The sequence below is a fragment of the Magallana gigas genome, chromosome 5 (genome assembly GCF_963853765.1).
Source record: "Magallana gigas chromosome 5, xbMagGiga1.1, whole genome shotgun sequence".
Classification (NCBI taxonomy): Eukaryota; Metazoa; Mollusca; class Bivalvia; order Ostreida; family Ostreidae; genus Magallana; species Magallana gigas.
The window spans coordinates 48008130-48027507 of record NC_088857.1 but is presented as its reverse complement, the minus strand read 5'-3'; the positions used below and the strand labels follow the sequence as shown (position 1 = coordinate 48027507).

The 19378-nt window shown below is 32.4% G+C and overlaps 2 protein-coding genes across 9 annotated transcripts in view; one reads left to right on the top strand and one right to left on the bottom strand.

Moving 5' to 3' along the window:
- The window catches only part of LOC105336575 (RB-associated KRAB zinc finger protein), an 86284-nt gene that overhangs the window by 2669 nt on the left and 64237 nt on the right, over window positions 1-19378 (top strand). The window lies entirely within an intron of this gene.
- LOC105330515 (protein hunchback) overlaps window positions 1-19378 on the bottom strand; it is a 43227-nt gene that overhangs the window by 8546 nt on the left and 15303 nt on the right. The window contains exons 1-2 of one of the 8 annotated variants that reach the window (XM_011432234.3): window positions 13019-13035; window positions 11525-11587 (exon numbers count right to left, since the gene is read on the bottom strand). The exons of 2 other annotated variants lie outside the window; for them this stretch is intronic. In XM_011432234.3, the coding sequence (XP_011430536.3) occupies window positions 11525-11568 (44 nt within the window). In that variant the 5' untranslated portion in view covers window positions 11569-11587; window positions 13019-13035. Of the gene's footprint in view, window positions 1-49; window positions 194-5159; window positions 5192-6775; window positions 6928-11524; window positions 11588-12546; window positions 12606-13018; window positions 13036-18439; window positions 19008-19378 lie in introns of those variants that run through there. 5 more of the 8 variants (XM_011432233.4, XM_066085969.1, XM_066085968.1 and 2 more) reach the window with 5 other exon arrangements.

Genomic DNA, 19378 nt, shown 5'->3' with positions numbered 1-19378 from the left:
ATTTTTGTGTTTTATCAAAATACAACCTGGTCAAAGTTATTTCCCCTACCTGAGTGTCTCCATTTCAACCATCCACTACTATTACTATAAAAGCTTGTCTTAAACTCATTTTTAAGACAGTTAGTATTGTCTCTCATACTAAACAAAGATATAGATAGTGCATGAACACTGTCATATGTTGTCAACTTTGAACCTATGGCTGCCGTTTTTGCCCTTATGACCATTTTTATCAGGTATTATCAACTATATTTTTTTCTATCGTGCAGAAAGGGCACTCCTTCAATGAAATGTGGCATTTTTCACAGGGTGTCCTTTTGTACCTCCAAAGTTTTTATCTCAATGTTTCTATCTTTCAAGTGTTCTAAACTCTGCAATGATGATAAACATCTTTGAAAAGTTGAGTTTGAAGATTAGCAAAAGATATTTTTTTCTTATAAATGACCATAATTAGCACATAAGCGATGTTTACTAATGATACGCACACACTCAAAAAAGTTGTTTTATTTTTTCAATTACTTATTTCAAAAAATAATTGTTTCTTGCAGGTTTCTAATAAATATTGCAGAACATGTGTCTTTACACTCCAGACAATTTTTTTAAGTGGGTTAGAGGAAGGGCCTATTATAATTGTGAATATGCGAATATAAGTAAAACAATTTTAATTTCTATCACAGTAGGGGGGATTTCCTACTAAGTACTGTCTACAATTTTTATTAGACTAGTACTCCACATCTTAACAAGCAATTAATGCTGTAGAAAATAATATATTTTTCTGTTGCATAACGTCATTGAATTGATTTTCCAATGGAAACATAAACCTGCCAATTAGATTCAAATACTAATTGCTTAATAAAATTCATATTTTAAATCACATGCTTAGCAATAACATCCGGCTTACCTTTCCCTATTATTATCTTAGGCGTGCTATTTTCAAACAAAACAGTTTAAAAAAACAAACTTCCATTAGGAATAAAACAATTCATCTTATAAAGTGAAAGTATTAGTCAGTTCAACACACAATATCCTGAAGAATGTCACATTGTTGCAGCAAAAAAAAAAAGATGACGATTTCTTCCGGTACATATCACTTTCACTTATTTCTACATTATTGGTTAATGTAACTCAGGTGAATTATTTGGAGCAGGTACCAGAGGTCAGCTCAAATGGCCGTCCAGAGTGCTTGTCACAGCGTGAAACTTATCTTCATAGGCCTCACCTTTTTTTATGACATTTCACCTCTTATAAAATAACTTGACTGATCGAGGCAGTCACAAAACCCTACATTAAATTTTGTTAAAAAAATCTCCGTTCTATTTTCTCTGTATCAATACATTATTGAAACTGTTTTTTCAATTGACAAATCTTTTTTCAATATTTGGGGAACAGATTTCACTGGGGACATTCAGAAATTAATGATGTATTTATATTCAATCAAGTTTTTTAATCAATGTATCACAACTGAAAAGCAACTTCAACAAAAAACCTGATATAACACACTTTTGTTATAAAAACATTTAGATTGGATAAATTGAATACCGTCCTTTGTAACTGGCAACTTTTTAAGGGTTTTGCGGAGGGATAAATTATATTGTAAACTTAAACCCAATTTCTTTTATAATTGAATCAGAGGACAGAAATAAATTGCATTGATGTCCATATTGAATATAGCCTGAATGGAAACTCATACTTTCAATATATGCCATTAACAAACAGCAAAAGATTTTTTTGTGTTGACCTTTCCAATACAATGCATGAAAAAGATGGTTTACAAACAGCGTTTACATCTGCGGATTTTCTTATTTAAACCCTCTAGATTTATGTCCGTCATTTTAAACTTGTAGAACTTTTGAATTAATGTTTTTGCTCTTCTGAGCCGTTTTTGTATGACTATAATGTCAGTAAAGGGATTATATACCAAGGAAACAAATTTTGCTTAAACTTTGGACTGGTTTGACCCCCCCACCCACCCCACATCTCCTCACACAACTTTCCTATCTGAGAAAGAAGCAAACGTGCTCATTTTGGGTCGTATTATTGTGCTGTTTGGGGTATTATATGAATTATTATTTAACAATTCATTAATTATTTATCATGGCCTTGACATTTCACATCAATTTTAGGCAAAGTTGTTGTTGTGGTTTTTTTTTTTATATCTACATTCTATGTCAAAATGAAAAAATAAAGTTTTTGACGACCAGTAGTAAAACGTAGTTATTATATGCATGTATGTTAATTAGTACACAGGTACACTATTAATTATTAGAAGAATATAATTTTTAAAAAGAATGATGACAAGAAGAATGAAATACAGTCCACATGTTTTTCAAAAAAACACTTAAATTTCTTGACCTAACCTCATATCCACAAGTCTTAGTGCAACAACATAACAAGTGTAAAATAACACACAGTCAAGTGGACAGTCAAGAGATTTGACTTTTTCATCTCGCAAAAATTTCCGTTTTAAGATTTTTTTGTCAGGAAAATGACTGACTCTCACTCTGTGACTTGCATCTACTAAAAAAAGTTGTGGTCCCCCCTTCCCCCTTCACAGTACTCAACAAATCAAGGATAAGAAAAATTCTCCCACTTCCTGTCCGGGATTAAGGCACTTAAGAAAAACATCCTAGCAGGATAAAGAAACAGTTGTGTGTGCTAACGAATGTTACGTGCTGTGTGTGTTTTAAGGATTAAATGAATAAAGATCATAGGGATTGTCTGTAAATTACGTATTGTTGTGGCAAATATCCATTAATAAAGGAGTCTGTGTCCCTACAATACTAGTTGTTTAAATTGGAAAAAAAAAACCAACAAATAAATTTTTCATCCATTTTGATGATGAAAATTTATGAAATTATCACTAACATTAATTGAAGTGAAGAAAAGATGTAGATATATATCTACCCATGTTATACTTGCAAATATATTTTACCTTCGCCCCATCCTACAAATGTTTCACCTGCAAAAATAATTTAGCCCTTTCTCTCTCTCTCTCTCTCTCTCTCTCTCTCTCTCTCTCTCTCTCTAAAAAACGCATATGCAATTCAAGAGCTATCAGAACCATTATATGTAAAATTAAATCATTCTATCTAAAAAAAAAATCTTAAAGGGTATATATTTATTATCATGATTTATCTTTACCAGTTAATGATTTGATAAGAAATCTGTGAATTTATTTACTTACCAAATTGTTAACACACTCTACCAATATTCTTTTCAAGCCTGAATATATGAATTCTGTTACTATTTAAAAAAAAAGTTAGTTGCAAAACACCTAAAATAAATTTCAGAGAGTAAAGTTCAAATGTTCAAAGTACACAAATAGAAATTGCTGTTGTTTTTCTTTCTCACGCTTCATGTGTCGGAAAAATGATTGAAATAATATTGTACAATTATGGAAGAGAGGTGCTAGTTAAAATAAGCCTTTTTTTTAATTTGAAAAGCTTCTTCCTGGAGAACCGATGTCAAAATCGTAATATTTTTTGATCCCACCCATTTGTGTGAAAAATATGATGCTAGTGTCTGATAGTGTTCCTATTTCCTGCTAAAGTTCTAAAAGAATGGATGTTTTCAATCTGTGAGAAAAAAATCACTATTCAAAAGCAGGAAACAGAATGAAATTGATAATAGCATGAAAATTCATAATACTTGATAATCTTTGTACTTTCCGCTGGGCTATACACTTCAATGTGAACGATAGACCAATTTAATTCTGATTAAATGTACAGTTTTATATACCTCTCAGCTGAAAAAGCCTGAAAATTTTATTTATTAAAAAAAAAACCAAAACCCTGCAATAATACATACAGACTTTCAGTTTTTGAATTACCTCCCTTCTATCATCATCCAAGTGCAACTTTTCTAGAACTTAAATGGAGTTCGTACTGCAAGTTACAGAAATTGCAAATCTAGTAATAGATTAGATGAATGCATACATTTACTTGGAAAATGATTTTGTAACTTAATGCAGTATGTAAAAAGAAAGAGCTTTAAGGATCAATTCTACAGTGTCTGAGAAAGGCAGGAAACTGTTAGAACAAAACAGGATACACATTTAATTACTGCAATTTACTCTAATCGATAAACAATTTTATTGGTAAATAGAATACAAAACGCATGACGGATGGTTGGCATTTGGACTGGTTGCATCACATGGTGTTGTGATGTGTATTTTTTTTTAAAGATACACTCCATCCTTAACAGTCATGATTCTTTGTATATTGAACTTTACATGTATTACTGTTAATTTACAGGTATTACTGTTAATATATTATTGCAAAAGTTATGAAAACTGATTGATTAATGCCTTTCCCTCGCCCACTCACACATAAACGAACATCAGAATAAATATGAGCACAAAGGTGAAAATTGATCAAATGTCAATGGCCATTTATATTTCTTGTTGTTAGACATCCCATTGAGAATCTTTCATGATCATTAACACCAGTGCTTGCTTTTGAAGGGCTTGAATATTAATTAATACAAGACCATACAGAAGAACGTACAATGTAAGTGGAACCTAAGACTAGACCATGCATTTCTAGTGCAACATCCATGCTTAAATCCTGCAAAGCAGAAAGCTGTATTTTGGTTTGAATCAGCTAATTTATATCAAAGATAATGATACATTTGATAATGAGAACTTAAAATAGCTTTATTTAGGAAGGGCATTATTGTGTCATTATCCTCCTGAAATGAGCAAAGAATCCAACTCTTTCTATGTGTAAAAATAAGAGGGGGAGGAGACTAAGTTTTAAAGAATTTCTTATAATATTGTTTTCTTAAAACTTTCGGATTAAGAATTATTTTTTGTAATTTTAGTTTCAATAAGAATAAACTGAAACTGAAAAATATATGACTTTTAAATGCATATATGCAAACCATTTGCATCATTTTAAACAGTCATGCAGATATATGATTGCCCTTTTCTGCAAAGCCATGCAAAAGATTTCCATGGAGAAATTATTTTTCAATTGAATATTTCCTGCATTAAAGCAATAGGATGAATAATCATGTACATGCATGCATTTATTTACCAAAAATCAATAGAAAAAAAATACTTTTTTTCTAGTTCAGAATTATAAATAAAAAAATTTCATAATGATGTATATTTCTAAAAAATGGATGTTTTTTTTAACACAGAGTAACTTATGTTGACTTACATTTTTTCTTCCTGCATTACAGGGCAGTTTATGTACTTTATACAGCTAGCTAGGTCAGATTCATCACTGGTCAGGGTTTTTTTTTTTGTATAAAGTATGTGTCACTGTGACTGATTGTGTTGTTTGATGGAGGAAATGGTCATTCAGCAGGAAAAGAGAATTGACGTGCTTCATTCTAATCCATATTAAGTATATCCGAAATATTTGAAGTTTTACCCTACTCACCATAAAAACATAAACTTGTCTGAAAGTGTCTAAATTTAACTCTGATTTTTTATTCAAGTTCTACCTATCAAACAGATGGGGGAGATCTGGATAAAGGGGAATTACTCCAGCTATATATTTGATAGTTGTACAGTAGTATTTCAAACTTCTTCAATGAAAATATATGATGAATTAAAGTTCAAAAGAGTACTTTTTTTTTTTAGTGATAAGGATTTAACTCCTTTCTTTCCCATTCTGCATTTTTGGTAAAAAAAACTGCTCCCCGGGTTTCAATATGTTGCTACAGAGCTTCCAATCACTTTTTGGGATTTCAATACGATGCTATGCAACATACTAAAAACCTGGGAGTGGATGAAAGTTCTAATTTTAATTGTATTATGTATCCCTGCCTTGCAAAAATGGAAAAATTGTTACCATTGAAACACTTCACAGTTTTGAATTTTCTGTTAATTAATATCAAGCCTGCAAAATATAAGTATCTGATGGAAAATATCAAAAAGACTCAAGAAGGCATTCTTTTTCATATAATTATAAATATTTCTTGTAATTTTTTTTTCGAGGTTATGATGAAAATTTTCATACATGTTACTAAGAGATAGAAAATTCATCTAAACTGATCCTTCTTGAAATTAGAAATATACTGTAACAGAGAAAACATCCTAATTAATTAAGTCATGATTTCAGAATTATTGGACTGAGGGGGGAGGGGGATGTCACAATTGTTTTACCAATCACATTTTAATTTTAAAAAATCTTTAGAATTTGATAAATTGTTCAAACTTTCCTTATTTAAAACAAATGCACAGATTACATCACTTTACAAATAATGGTCTTCCTGCGATTGCTATATTTGTAACTGTGTTGCATCAAATGATGGCTGCAGTTTTTGTCAGGTTAGGTGAATCAATCCAATGTTAACAATCTGTGGTCATCTTATGGAGAAATAGTTATCAACAGGAAACACAATCTGTTCAATAAAGGATCCTGCGGTGAAAAAGGAAAAGATCCTGTTTTCACTCGGGCTTTCTTCTCAGGAAGGGGGGGGGGGTGTTTAGAAATCAAGGTTAAATGTTGCAGAAGGAGCGAAGTTATGGGGTGGGGGTTAGGGATGTTATTCTGTAATTCAAGAAATTAGTGAATGATATCAATTTGAATCTGTACAACTTCCTGCAGATTGATTTGAAAGAATTGATAGTAGAAGCTATTTAGATACAGAATCATATTGAATGCAATGAGTAAAGAAAAAAAGATTCTTTAGCAAAATATTTTCACTTTTAATTTTTGCCTAACCTGTAAAAACATATCCACTTATTTCACTTCAATGATAATATCTTTTTCATAATGAAAATTTACAAAGAGCTATAATCAATTGATGAATTAAAAACTCAAACCTGACAGGGGAATCACAGAATACATTCATATTAATTGAGAATTCGAAAGTAGGAGTCAACTCCACATGGGTCAGGGAGTTATAGTTAAAATCCACCATCCAATGCCCTCCTCATTCAGAAAAACACATTCCACAAACAACAACGATTATGGGTCAGTCTTGTCTGTACTTTATAACACTAAGTTTTATCTTATCTTAAAACTGACCACTGAGGGAATATTGTAGCTCAGGACTTTGAGAAAAAACCATCATGTTGATTCTCATTCCTCAACTGACCCAATTAAAGCAAGTGTTTTAGAAATAGTTACCTACAGGGAATAGGAAAGGCTTTGTGTATATAGAAGATATTTATCAAAAATACACACTATTAATTAAAGTATTGTCATTTTAAAATTCATTTAATTCAAGAAAATCCAAGGTAATTTTCAGTTATGAATTTAAATTATTTTGATAATTTAAAGTATATAGAATTCTCAATTTCTTCCTATAGTTATGATGTTCTGTAAGAATTATAAATGCATGTTCATTAATTTACAGATATTAATACATTTACTGTGTAATCTCCCTTTTTATCCCCCCCCCCCCCTTGTTTCAGTCATGATTTTATGAAAAGTCACTCCACACTGGCTTATAAAAGAACCCCCCAAAAAGCCCTTCCTTTTTCATGAACATCTGGCCTCTGGAACATAAAACAGTTTTAGTCTTTAGTCAGAATTTCAGTCGGTCATAAAATGATTGCTTATCATAAAATGACAATTAAAATTTGGTATTAACAAGGCTATATTAAGACACTTTTCATAGCATTTCAATTTTGTCAGTTTTTCAATCAAGAGACATAAAGACATTGTACAAGTTTCGACTTAATCAAGTCCAAGATTGCTTCATGATCTTGTCTTTAAGTTTTGTCAGCATAGCTACTTGTGCAATTTAGCATGGGCTAGCTTGTTAAGACTGTCCACCAAAGATCAGCGGAGTAATTTGTTTGGGAGGACTGATAATTTGAATGAGGGTACAGTGCAAAAGCTGAAGATTACAGCTTATCAGGTTTATTGTTTCAGAGTATCAAATAAATGTTATTTAACAATTGTTGGTTCCGAGGAGGGCTGTAGGCCTCTAATCTGGTGGGATTTATGACCCAATGTTGGTTGTTTTGGACTATCTTAGGTTTACAGCTTTTGACCCCTTTTCTAGCTTTACTTTATTGGTCATTAGGTGTGTTTGTTAATATTCTAATATGAGCTTATTAGTGTGTACAGAATCACGATCAAATCATACCAACGACCTTGACAAAATCAGGGTTTAATATATCCTTTGCATTTCATTCCATTTGATATTAGACCCCAGTTGTAAGCCCCAAAAAATTCACTAGATTTTGTTCTTCAATTAGGTAAATATATTCTCTCATACCCATTAATTGTTCAGCAAATAGTTTCACAGGCAGAGAATTCAATATTTTAAGACTTTATTGTCTGAAATATTATATAAATTGTACCCCCAAAACTAGTCTTTTCTATTAGGTCAATCCTTAGCTGTCAAAATTTCACTAGATTTTGTTTTCCAATTTATTTTCTCACACCCATTGGTTGCACAATGCATACATGTACATAGGTGAATACACAGATTACTAAGACGACAAACAATCTTAAGCATCAAATCCTGACTTAATTGTTTTGTAAGAGCAGCTATATGTTGTTTGTAAATTAAATTCAAAGATTTAATGAGTCTATCACATTCTCTTTTCTCCCTCACTACAATATCCTGTTATTTTATATGCTTGAACTCTCTACCAATAGTTTGGCAGTTAAAAAGGTCATATATTCACAATGATATGTTTTCTTTCAGGCCAAGGGATCGTATATGAAATATGAATTCTGTGATGTGAATTTGTTCAGTTATGCTTCATAACAAATTAATACTATTTAATACACTATTCAATACACGGTTATTTTTACGCCCTTTTTTTTGCTCTTCTAAACTTGCAAACAGTTTCACCTGTCTTGAATTCACTGTGACAATAGAATTTATATGGTGGACATCCTTTATTAGAGTATGTTACAAATTGTTTTGAATTTGTCCAGCCATAAATTTGATGAGGACAAAAGGGGGAAACAGGGCGAATATTTCTCTGTATACAGTGGCTTGGTCAGATAAAATGTATAAAGAACACAACATTTGATCTGTTCTTGGTGTCTTTTTGAAATAAAAACCAAATTGATTATAGATATCTGCATTACATGATTTCAAATGGAATGTCAAGAAAATGTTTCATTTTCTACAGAAATGTAAAGGATGGGGATATAAAATAACAAATGAATGCAAGTGTGATGTTAAAAATAATGAATTTACGGTAGCACCAAAAAGACATCCGGAAATTATTTACTTAAAAAAAAAATAAAAAAACTATGAATAATCAGTTGAATTATTTTTTTGAAAAAAAAAATTAACAAATGGGTTTTTAGTAATTTTGTTCCCTTCTTTTTTCTGACATGGACGAATACCTGAACCGTTCCAATATTTGGAATAGCGCTATTTAGGGGACCTGGTGTCAATGACCTTGGAAAAGTAAAACTGACCAGCGGCAGGGCAATGGCCAGAGCTGTGTTTACTCAAGAAAATCCCACTCTTGTTGTTACCTGAACATCTGAGAAATAAAAAGTGTACTGGCAGAATAATCAGATAAATTGGCCAAAATCCACGGAAGTGTAGTGATCCCACACACTCTCTCCTTATGCTCACAGCAGGCTCAAAATCAGACTCAAAACTCGGACAGGAAACGTAACACTGCCCTGGTTTCCACCATGTAAAAACACTTATTTTTAATAAGGTTATTTTATTTATTGTAATTTCATTTCTTTTCTTTTTTGAGGTGCTAATCAGTATTATTAGAAGAAGGGTTTTTATATAGTTTAAATTCTATTTGAAAATATCCTCTTAAATTTCCCATATTAATTAACATTTGAAAATCAAAGTGGTTTTTATTTTCTTTTGCTAGAATTGTTGACTCCTCTTAGTAAAAAATCATAGGAACAAAGTTCAGTTAAAACCAGTCATGAACTATATTACCCAATTCCACTATATTTAAGTTTGTTCAATGGCCATTTTATTTCCTCTTTTGAGCCAGGGAAGGGAAGTTTATTTGAAATCCCTCCTCCCATAAAAACATTCGTTTGGTCAGTCATGAGAAGAAAATCTCCCTCAGAGCTGTGGGGTCAAATTAACTTTTGAGGGAGATTACAACATGGTGAACTGTTTGAGCATGTGACTCATGACCAAACACTCCCAGCACTGGACAAGTTAAAACAGCATTATTTGTGAGAGATAAGACAGACCCCTAAAATATTATGACCTTCTACCTTATGTAATTTTCCAGATAAAGTTCACAAAACTTATTAATTAAACAAATCCTTTCAAAACCACCAGAAATCATGACCAAAAGCTGCCATAATCTTGGGGGATTTTTGCCACCCTATTATACAGGTTATTTACGTAATGTAGGAAATTAATTTCCAAAATGATAGATTATGGGGGTAATCAAACCTAGTAACATTTTGTTAATTAAATTATTAAATCCCCAGAGAAGATTGGATATATCTTGTGATGATGTTCAGATTTGTTGAAATCTTTTAGTCTCAGTTTCATCTGATCCTTATAGAGAAACAAATTACTAGATTTTTTATACATGTATTTCATAAGAAAATGTTTTTTGAATAGGTAGATAACTATATATACATTTGGTATATATCTTTTAATTGAAATTGTGGGGAGGGTCAGCTTTGTCAATAGTTTGTCACCATGATGATAGAATATTCTCTCTCTTCTATATTTTTTCATTCAGAAACCTATTACTTCTAAATAAATGTGTTAATATTTTATAAGAGGCTTCCTTTAAAATTAACAAATGAATTATTATTTTTCTTGTAGTTAGACTAAATACTTTGTCACAAATTGACTTAGAATCTAAAGTGATGTCATGGATGTGTGGGCAACTTACAGTTTGATTTATTTTTCTTGATTTTAAAGGTTTCTAGTGACGCAGCTTAAAATGTTAAATCTAGTAAATATTAAGATTTTGCAATTCATGTCAACTAGCTAGCTAGCAAGTACGTATTAGAATTTCAGTTCAACACTACATTGTTAGCTTCTCATTATACTTACAGTTATTTTTCAACATACTTGGTAGATTATATGATATATTTTAGAATGACAGAAAAATCATATGGTTTCTGTTGTGTATATTTATTTCAGTCATACACTACGTATAGGGGAGGAATTATGATTTTTGAGGGGTTACTATATCAGTTTTAAGTATATCATGACAACACTTTCAAATTAATGAGTGCTTGTTTTACAGTAATTCAATATCTAATATTTTTACTCAGCATTTCATCTTTTTAAGCTTTATTCACCTCCATTTAATGAAGAGTTCTGCCTAAAGAGAGTGGGAAACTTTTTTTTAAAAAGTTTAAAGTGGAAATATTTGGATTTTTTAAAATGATGGTAAATAAGATTTAATGGCCTAAAGTATCATCCTTAAGAGTTTGAGGTAGATCTGTTATGCTGTTGACCAGACAGTCCTCTAAAGCTACCAAATAATTACAAGTATATATCATACGATTCATAACCCTAATATCATTATTAAAATATAATATAGTTTTGGTATTTCTAACATGTTTGCTCTTACATATTCAAACTCTATGTAATATGTCTCCTTACATTGATTATCTACTTATAAGGCAATCAAGTTACTTACATCCTGTTATTAATTTTAGGAGCTTCATATTTCTCTATCACCATTTCTGTATTTCAGACTTACCTAAAATAAATAGAAAATCAGAGATAATTCCTGGCTTTCACCCCGTTCAAAAACATTCAAATGGTGACAAATTTATCAATTTATAATGATTTTATTAATTACTCTAATAAAACAAACAGCTGAAAAATGACCTACAACACCCATAGAGTAATTGCAATCAATTAGAGTTAAATATTTCCTAAAATTTACCTTCTACGAGATTTATTTGCTTTTAGGAGATTTTAAACTCCAAAGGGGACAATTAAGTGGCAATATGTAATGTACTTATTAATACATCTACGTGAATGGTAAAATAAAATTCTGAATTTTTCAGAAAAGGGATGCCAAAATGTTAATTAAGGAATGTGTTAAAAAATATGATATGGCAATAGACTTATACTAATAAATATCACCTTTTATGAATATTTTATACAGGTTTGTAAATGATAGAATGTGAAAAGGAATAAATTATATAATTATTCCCTAAAATAAAGGTGTATAGCATTTCTCTCTCTCTCTCTCTCTCTCTCTCTCTCTCTCTCTCTCTCAGTTCAGTAGGTACAGTTGCACCTATTACATCAAGTGGGTCATTCAAACAATAACAAGTAAACAATACATTCATATCTATATCGTTTTAATGGTTATAGATCAACCAATTTTATCAGCAGACTATACCCATGACATTTACTGACTTTCTGTCTAAAAATTTTATCTTCGCAAATATCTATATCAAGCAAACACTTTTTTATCTACTTTAACAAATGAATTTATTTGCATATAAAAGAAAATTTTTTTTTTAAATCTTTTAAAACAATCGTTCAAAAAATCATTTTTAATTACCTAATATATTTTAAAAACCCATATTATATTACCCCCTCGTTCTATAATTTTTATTTTACACCCACCCCTTCTAGGAATAAAATGGGGTCCCAAATAAAGTTCCCTCTTTAGTTTAGAAGTTCATGGTTAGATTACTTTACCTTGTACAAGAGAAAACACTGACAACAAGTCCCCGAGTGTCCATATTGACACCCCCTCACATGTAAAATGCCCACAACTAACACAAGTCTTTTATTTTAATGTCAGTTCCTGCGTCCTGACCATGCATATATTGGACAAGGGTCAGCTGATGGTCCAAAGGACCTCGCAAAAACAGTTTGCATCTCATTTCTTTGAAACCCCTACAGTTTTACAATAAATCATCATAATTTATTGAAAGTTATGCGTCCAGATTTCTTATTTTAAGTCTTCTCTTGACCACACTTAGATAACAACTCCGAAAGATATAGTGACCACGAATAGTAATCAATTACCCACTGAATACAAATTAGGATTACACTGTCGAAAAAAAAAATCAAAAGGTGGAAAGTTTAAAAAAAAGAGAAATGATAAAGCTGATAGCAATTTACACCTGGGATAATTTTACCTTAACAAAATCAAATTTACACTTACGTACATCCCATGAAAGAGTCCGACAGAAGAATGACCATTTACGTTTTTTATCGGCAATGAACTTATTGATCTTTTGGACACCAAACAACAACCTGTATTGTTTACTCAGTTTTTCAAGAGGAGCGGTCAAAACATCCCATGAAGTACAATCATTTTTACTCCGATAACCTAATAGATAAAAATGGGTATAGTCCCCACCTTAGTTCAATTAAATGTCACAGTTACAGTAATGGACCAAAATCTACTAACATTCTTGAGTACATGTGTGAAAGATCTTGGAAATTCACTAATTAACAAACACCCCAAAACATACTCTAATTACAGTTTTCAGCTTGTTTAGATCTTAGTCTAATTAGAGGACGTACCAACAAAAACTTATCTTACATATGAATATTCATCAGGAATCATAAAATGGCTTTTAATCTCCATAATTTATCAGTTTGGTTTTGCTATCGGGCCCATCTTTTTATCATGGATGTCCATTTTTGTATTAAATGACCATACAACACGGAAATCAATAGCCAGGTCATCCTGACCTGGACCAACCAAAATGCATATCACATACTATTTTACCCAATATATTGACCAGAGCCCAAAAATCCATTTCTTGTTCAGTCACTCATTTAAAGCTTTAGCCCTTTAGTCATATAATGGAAGTAGATCAAATAGGGAAAAAGATATTAAGATTGTTCGTTTGGCCCCAACTCATAAAATGCCAATCCCAAGGCCAAAGCACTAAAGCATTGAATGTTTTTTGTATTGTTGAATGACATATTTCTGTTGTTTAAAGTGACCAAGTTGCCTGTGTTTGAACTTTGCGTTTCCTATATATCCACTTTTCAGATTTGTCATCTCTCAAAACATATTTCCTCTCTTATCAATAAAACAGTCACAAAATTCTATTGGATTACTAAGTAGCTGAATGCTCTTCGTCACAATGGTCAGCCTTCTTGCTCTTAACAAGCCTCTATCCTCTTGACTTCTTTGCCGATATGTGTATTTTTTTATTTTTAAGCTGTTAGCTGCTTGATTTCTTTTCCATTTCTTATTTAATATGGTCTTAACTGACAATCTGTTTTAGCTTTCCTGACTTTTTTTTACCCTAATTTTTGATACTGTAGTAATAATTAACCTGCTATATCAATTTTTAATTACAGGTACCGACAGTATTCTTTGCTACAATTTTTGAACGTTTTCAGTCTTTTTTATTCTAAGGCTGAGTATCTAAATTCATGGAAATCTCACATCTACATGTTTTTGCAACGCAACCTGGCCAAAACAAAATTAAGGCACCTGTCCTTGTTTTTCTATAGGTCTATAGCAAGAATGGCAAGTGCCTGTATCAAAATGACAGATTTCAATTTCCAGCAGTGGAATTTGATCCGCGAGTCTATTTGTCAGCTGTTTACATAATATGCATTGAGTTTAGACTTGTACTCTATCACTAAATCATTGAGCACAGGAAAGGAAGAACTTGTCTGCAATTGGTGAAATTAGCAACCAATTTTTTTCAACAATCTCTTCATCTATAGCAGTTTGCCTGTGTTATTTTCAAATTAAAAAAGGAGGAAGTAATTAATGCTTGCATTTGTAAATGCATGTCCCATTCCCGTATAAGTGTTTCCTCCTTCTATCCGACTGCTCAGGGTCTCTACTGGGTCTGTACTTTTACACTGTGCTAATGGAGAAGTCATCAGAGGGATGCTGGGAGAGATGGTCAGCCAAGCTGACCAGTGTCCTGCCCCGAGTCTGAACCGCAAGGTCAGAAAAAATTATCCTCCACATTTGTTTGTGTGACAGTTAATCAATATCTGTTTTGACAGATTTTCCAGCAGATACATTTTTAACCCAATAAGCAAAGACTGACCATTTGTAAGAAGTGGTCAGTCAGATGATGGACCAGCCTCATTGTCATTCACAAAAGGCAAGGCTGTCATAAATCAATCCCAGTATTCTATTTCTCCTTTGCTCTATGTGATAATCATTTCAAGGCTACATGCCAAATCTACAGATAACCTACTATCTCCTTAAAGATGTTGAACAATGCCTCATCTAAAAACAAAACATCTTGTTCATGTATGCACTTTTTGTAACCTTCCTATATACAATATCCAAGCACTGGTATATGTGTTGCATAAGAACACATTGGTTGTGTTCTCTAGACGAAAGCATATAATTCCTTATCAAATCATCATTCACAATGGGATAAATTTTTCTATCATATATGATAATATCTTTGATTAAGCGATAAAACGATCATGTAATGATACGCCATGCTCTCGATTCAACACTAAAAACAGAATTAGGGAGTCCCTGACGTGCCTTTGAACTAATGTAACCAACCAAACTGGCTTTTTGATTTATCCTTGCCCTGTCTTCTCTCCTTCATCAAATGTAATTTTGGATTCACGGAACATTTTTCCACTTACTAATGAAATATATTTTTCCATCAAGAGAATATATTTGACTATCAACTTATGAACTCTCACCAGCCGCCTTCAACTTGGGAACACTTTTCACTTTCAACAAAATAAAGAAAGGAAATTCAAAGGTCTTTTGGGGAATAAAGACTAGTAACTGACCAGGTTAAAGGGCAATAGCAAATCATAAGACACAGGCCATATTTAAAACTACATCACAATTTTATCATATCTTTCTTTGTGAAAATTTGAAAACATCCACAATGTCCCTTTTTCTCATGATGATAAACTTATCTAGAAATGACTGACAATTGATTTTTACCTACATTAAAAAACCCTCAAGTTTTTCCTGAGAAAAGATGGTTTATCTTTACCCACAGTGAATAACAAAGGTTAAACTTCAAAATCAAATTCTTTCATGGCAATAAAAAAAAAATAATGACCTGTTTTACCTATCCTTCAAAAACGGTAAAATACAGTGGAAAACTGGTATCTTCCCACACATGAATTTTTTTTTTTTTCATTGGTCATCTGGAATGAAAGTACCCCAGGGCTGGCCTCCGTTTTGTTATTTGCCATTTTCTCGTTATCATTTTACCAGATAAGAAAAATATATCATTACTTCATTTTCTGTTTGGCTAAGGGTCAGTTTGACCCAGTTTGGCATTCAGTGTGTGGTTCTGAAGGTTACTGACCACAGGATTGAATAACCATTGATGCTGAGGTTATTTTAATATCAACCAAATGTGCTTTCCATCTCTTTCTGCCAAGACAGATTCATAGGATAATATCATGTTGGTCATTCCATCCCAAGTCAGTGGTCCTTAGAGAAAAATTAATAGCTTTTATGCCATTCTCAACACAAGATCAAGAAAATGACTTTTGTCTAAGAGTGATATTTCATTAAAAAAGTTCGACCCAAAAAAATTTTGAATGTCAACAGTACACAGTGGTAGGAATTTTAATGATTGGGTAACGTTTTCTTTTTTTCCCTTGGACAAACATGAACATATGTCGATATTTCTGTTGCCATCACCCCTTGTTTGCATATCAGGCAGTAAAAAGGACAAAAAACACTACTTAGGGTTTAATAATCCTAACACGTGTCCGCAACAAAGGGAAAAAGCCTCAGAACAATTATGGCAATTCCATATAGCATGTTGGGCTACTCTTTACTTGTTCTTGCTTTTCAAATTGTCGTATCGGCGTTACAAATTGGTTTGAAATGAGCTTGCTCAAGTATTTATCCATCAAATCAACATTGTTCCTTTTTTTTAGACTCTTGTGAATTTGTTGTCCAAACTGACGGGAAAAAATTCATTGGCTAGTAAACCTTTCTCTAGCTTGTCAACTCCAGCATTTTGGAAAGAGGGTTGTCATTTATCATCAAATTAATTAAAAGAGATTTTCTTTTCAAAGTGGAATTCGTTCAATTTTTTCAAAACATACAAACTTAAAACAAAGCCTAAATTTCCCCCTTTTTTTTTGGGGGGGGGGGGGGGGGGGGGGGTCTACAAATGGAATTACATGTTGAATATATTGTTTGATAATTTTAATACATGTACTTAAATTTTTCAATTGAGAAGTTCCTTGGGAGGTTTTAAAAAAAGGAAAGTATTAATGTTTGTTTTTAAAAAGATAATCAAAATCCAAGGTGAAAGGTATATGTTTGCTTACATGGAGCTGATCAGGGGAGTAAGTGGTTGTACGTACGTATATACACATGTATACACTACTACCCAACAACGTGCCTAGTGTGTTTAATGTTCTTTAAGGTTAGGTCAAGAGGCAAACAAACAAAATATTTATAATTGCGAGGGAACTAGCATAAAGTGCTTCATTACAATTGTTCACAGAGTGACATCACGGCCAGTCTTGACACCAAGTGATTTTTTCCTGGAAGGAGGCAAAATGGACAAAACACGTTAATCCGTGTGCGTGGACGGTAACTCGGAACAAACTCGGCTCGAGATACAAGGACACTGGTCAGAGAGAGATGGAGAGTGGCACTTGATACCAAATAAGATGTTGGTGGTTGCACTAGTTTCAGCAAGAAAAAGCTTGGTCCGGGTACACAGGAAATGGCTATTGAGATCGATTGCTGGATGCACTCTCTCGCAGGTTCTGCTCTCTGCAGCATATTTAGAGAGTAACGCATTTACAAATTCAATAAACAACAACTTCCTATCTCCTGTTGGGAATCCTGGTCAACTTATACAATATGAATCACTACAGGACTCTGCAGATAGTTTTATTTGAATCAAATGAAATTTTAATCACGTTTTTCAATGAGATTTTTGTTTTAATTTCTGTATTACCTTATCTCATTAAATTGGCGTCTTTATTATCTAAAAGTTATGTCTTAAAGATTTTTTTTGTTATAAAAGAGGAAAAACCTATACTTTTTCTGCAATTAAAACTCACAAGAAAATAATTAAAAAAGAATCTTCACACATATTTTTAAGCAAAATGAATTTAAGATAATCTCAAACTATTTAAAAGAGACATATATTTAATTAAGCATTAATAAAACGATATCTCAAAGAAATCCCTCTTACATTTAAACTACAGAGATTTTTTTCCCAAATGATACATGTATTTTAAAAAATAGATATTCATAATTATAAAACACAGATTTTACTTTTTAAATGAATAAAAGGGTTGCAGAGTTGCAGAAAATAAAACTTTTCTAAACTTAGATCTCTTGTACAATTAAACGCCTTAATTCAATTATTCAATGCTTTTAAGACTACACTGCCTGAAGATACAGCTATTGACAGATTGCAATACCAAAAGTATAAAGCTTTACATGATAATCTTAATCCACTTAAGGTCTATTTGTTTGGGGTTTTTTTAAATTTTGGAAAATATCAAAAATTGTGCCCCTTGCTTCGGTTTTTAAAAATTTTGGAATAGAATCCGTGTGCCCCATGCCTTTTAATTTGCTTTTACACCCCACCCACCCATTTCCACCACCCTGCTCCCTGCCCTGATCACCTACCTGGATTCTGTGTACAGACCAGGAACCTCTTCCACTTCAGTGTGCATCTTCAAAAACTTTGAGATTCCAGAAAAAGTCAAAGATCTTTTTTTTTTTTTATGACAAATACCCCATCGTCAGCATAAGATATTTTTTTGGGGGGGTATTTCAAGGTCTTCTGAAATTTAGTGCCCTAAGGTGTTGTCGGACAAAGATACAATGTGAAATGGCAACATGGACAGCATGTATGTATATATGTCCACCACAAAACTTTAGTACTCAGTTCCTGTTATATACAGCACATGTTTGCCACTTGCATGTCAACTTGCTATTTCCTAGAAGTTGATCAGAATACATCTATTTTCACTCTTCTCCTTCTTGAAGTATAAAACTTATTTCTTCCCCTGTTTTTTATCCTCAGTCAAGGAGTATTTGTTTCATAGGTTCTTTTCACCAATTAACTTCATTCGAAGAAGCATGAACAATCAGAGAAAAAAGAAATCCTCTCTGGTCCGAACCTGGTAATAAGCCCCTTCTGAATTGACTAACTGCCCACACTGCAGTGGTCATCGGAGATTAAAAAAAATTCTGCACAAGGATGGCCAGAGCTGACCAATGCACGAGTGGTCATTTTTACAACAAAAGATATGGGAAAAGGTCGACCCAGGGGCTATTCAATCTACTTTTATTTTTATTTCATCAATGTTGAGCCACCTGCCCTTTAACCTGGCCTGTTCAAATCATCTGACCCTTGGTGACATGGCCTTTTGTCCAGTCTGACATATGTTACAAAAATTAAATGGTCAGTTTCACTGATACTAACAACTGGCCCTGCACTGCCTATCATCCTGCTAAATTACCCAACATTCTTCCATTCTGATTCATCTGTTATCAAATTCATTCAAGGCTCATTGAATATATGAGGATCAATTATTTTTCTATTTATTTTGTACATGTATT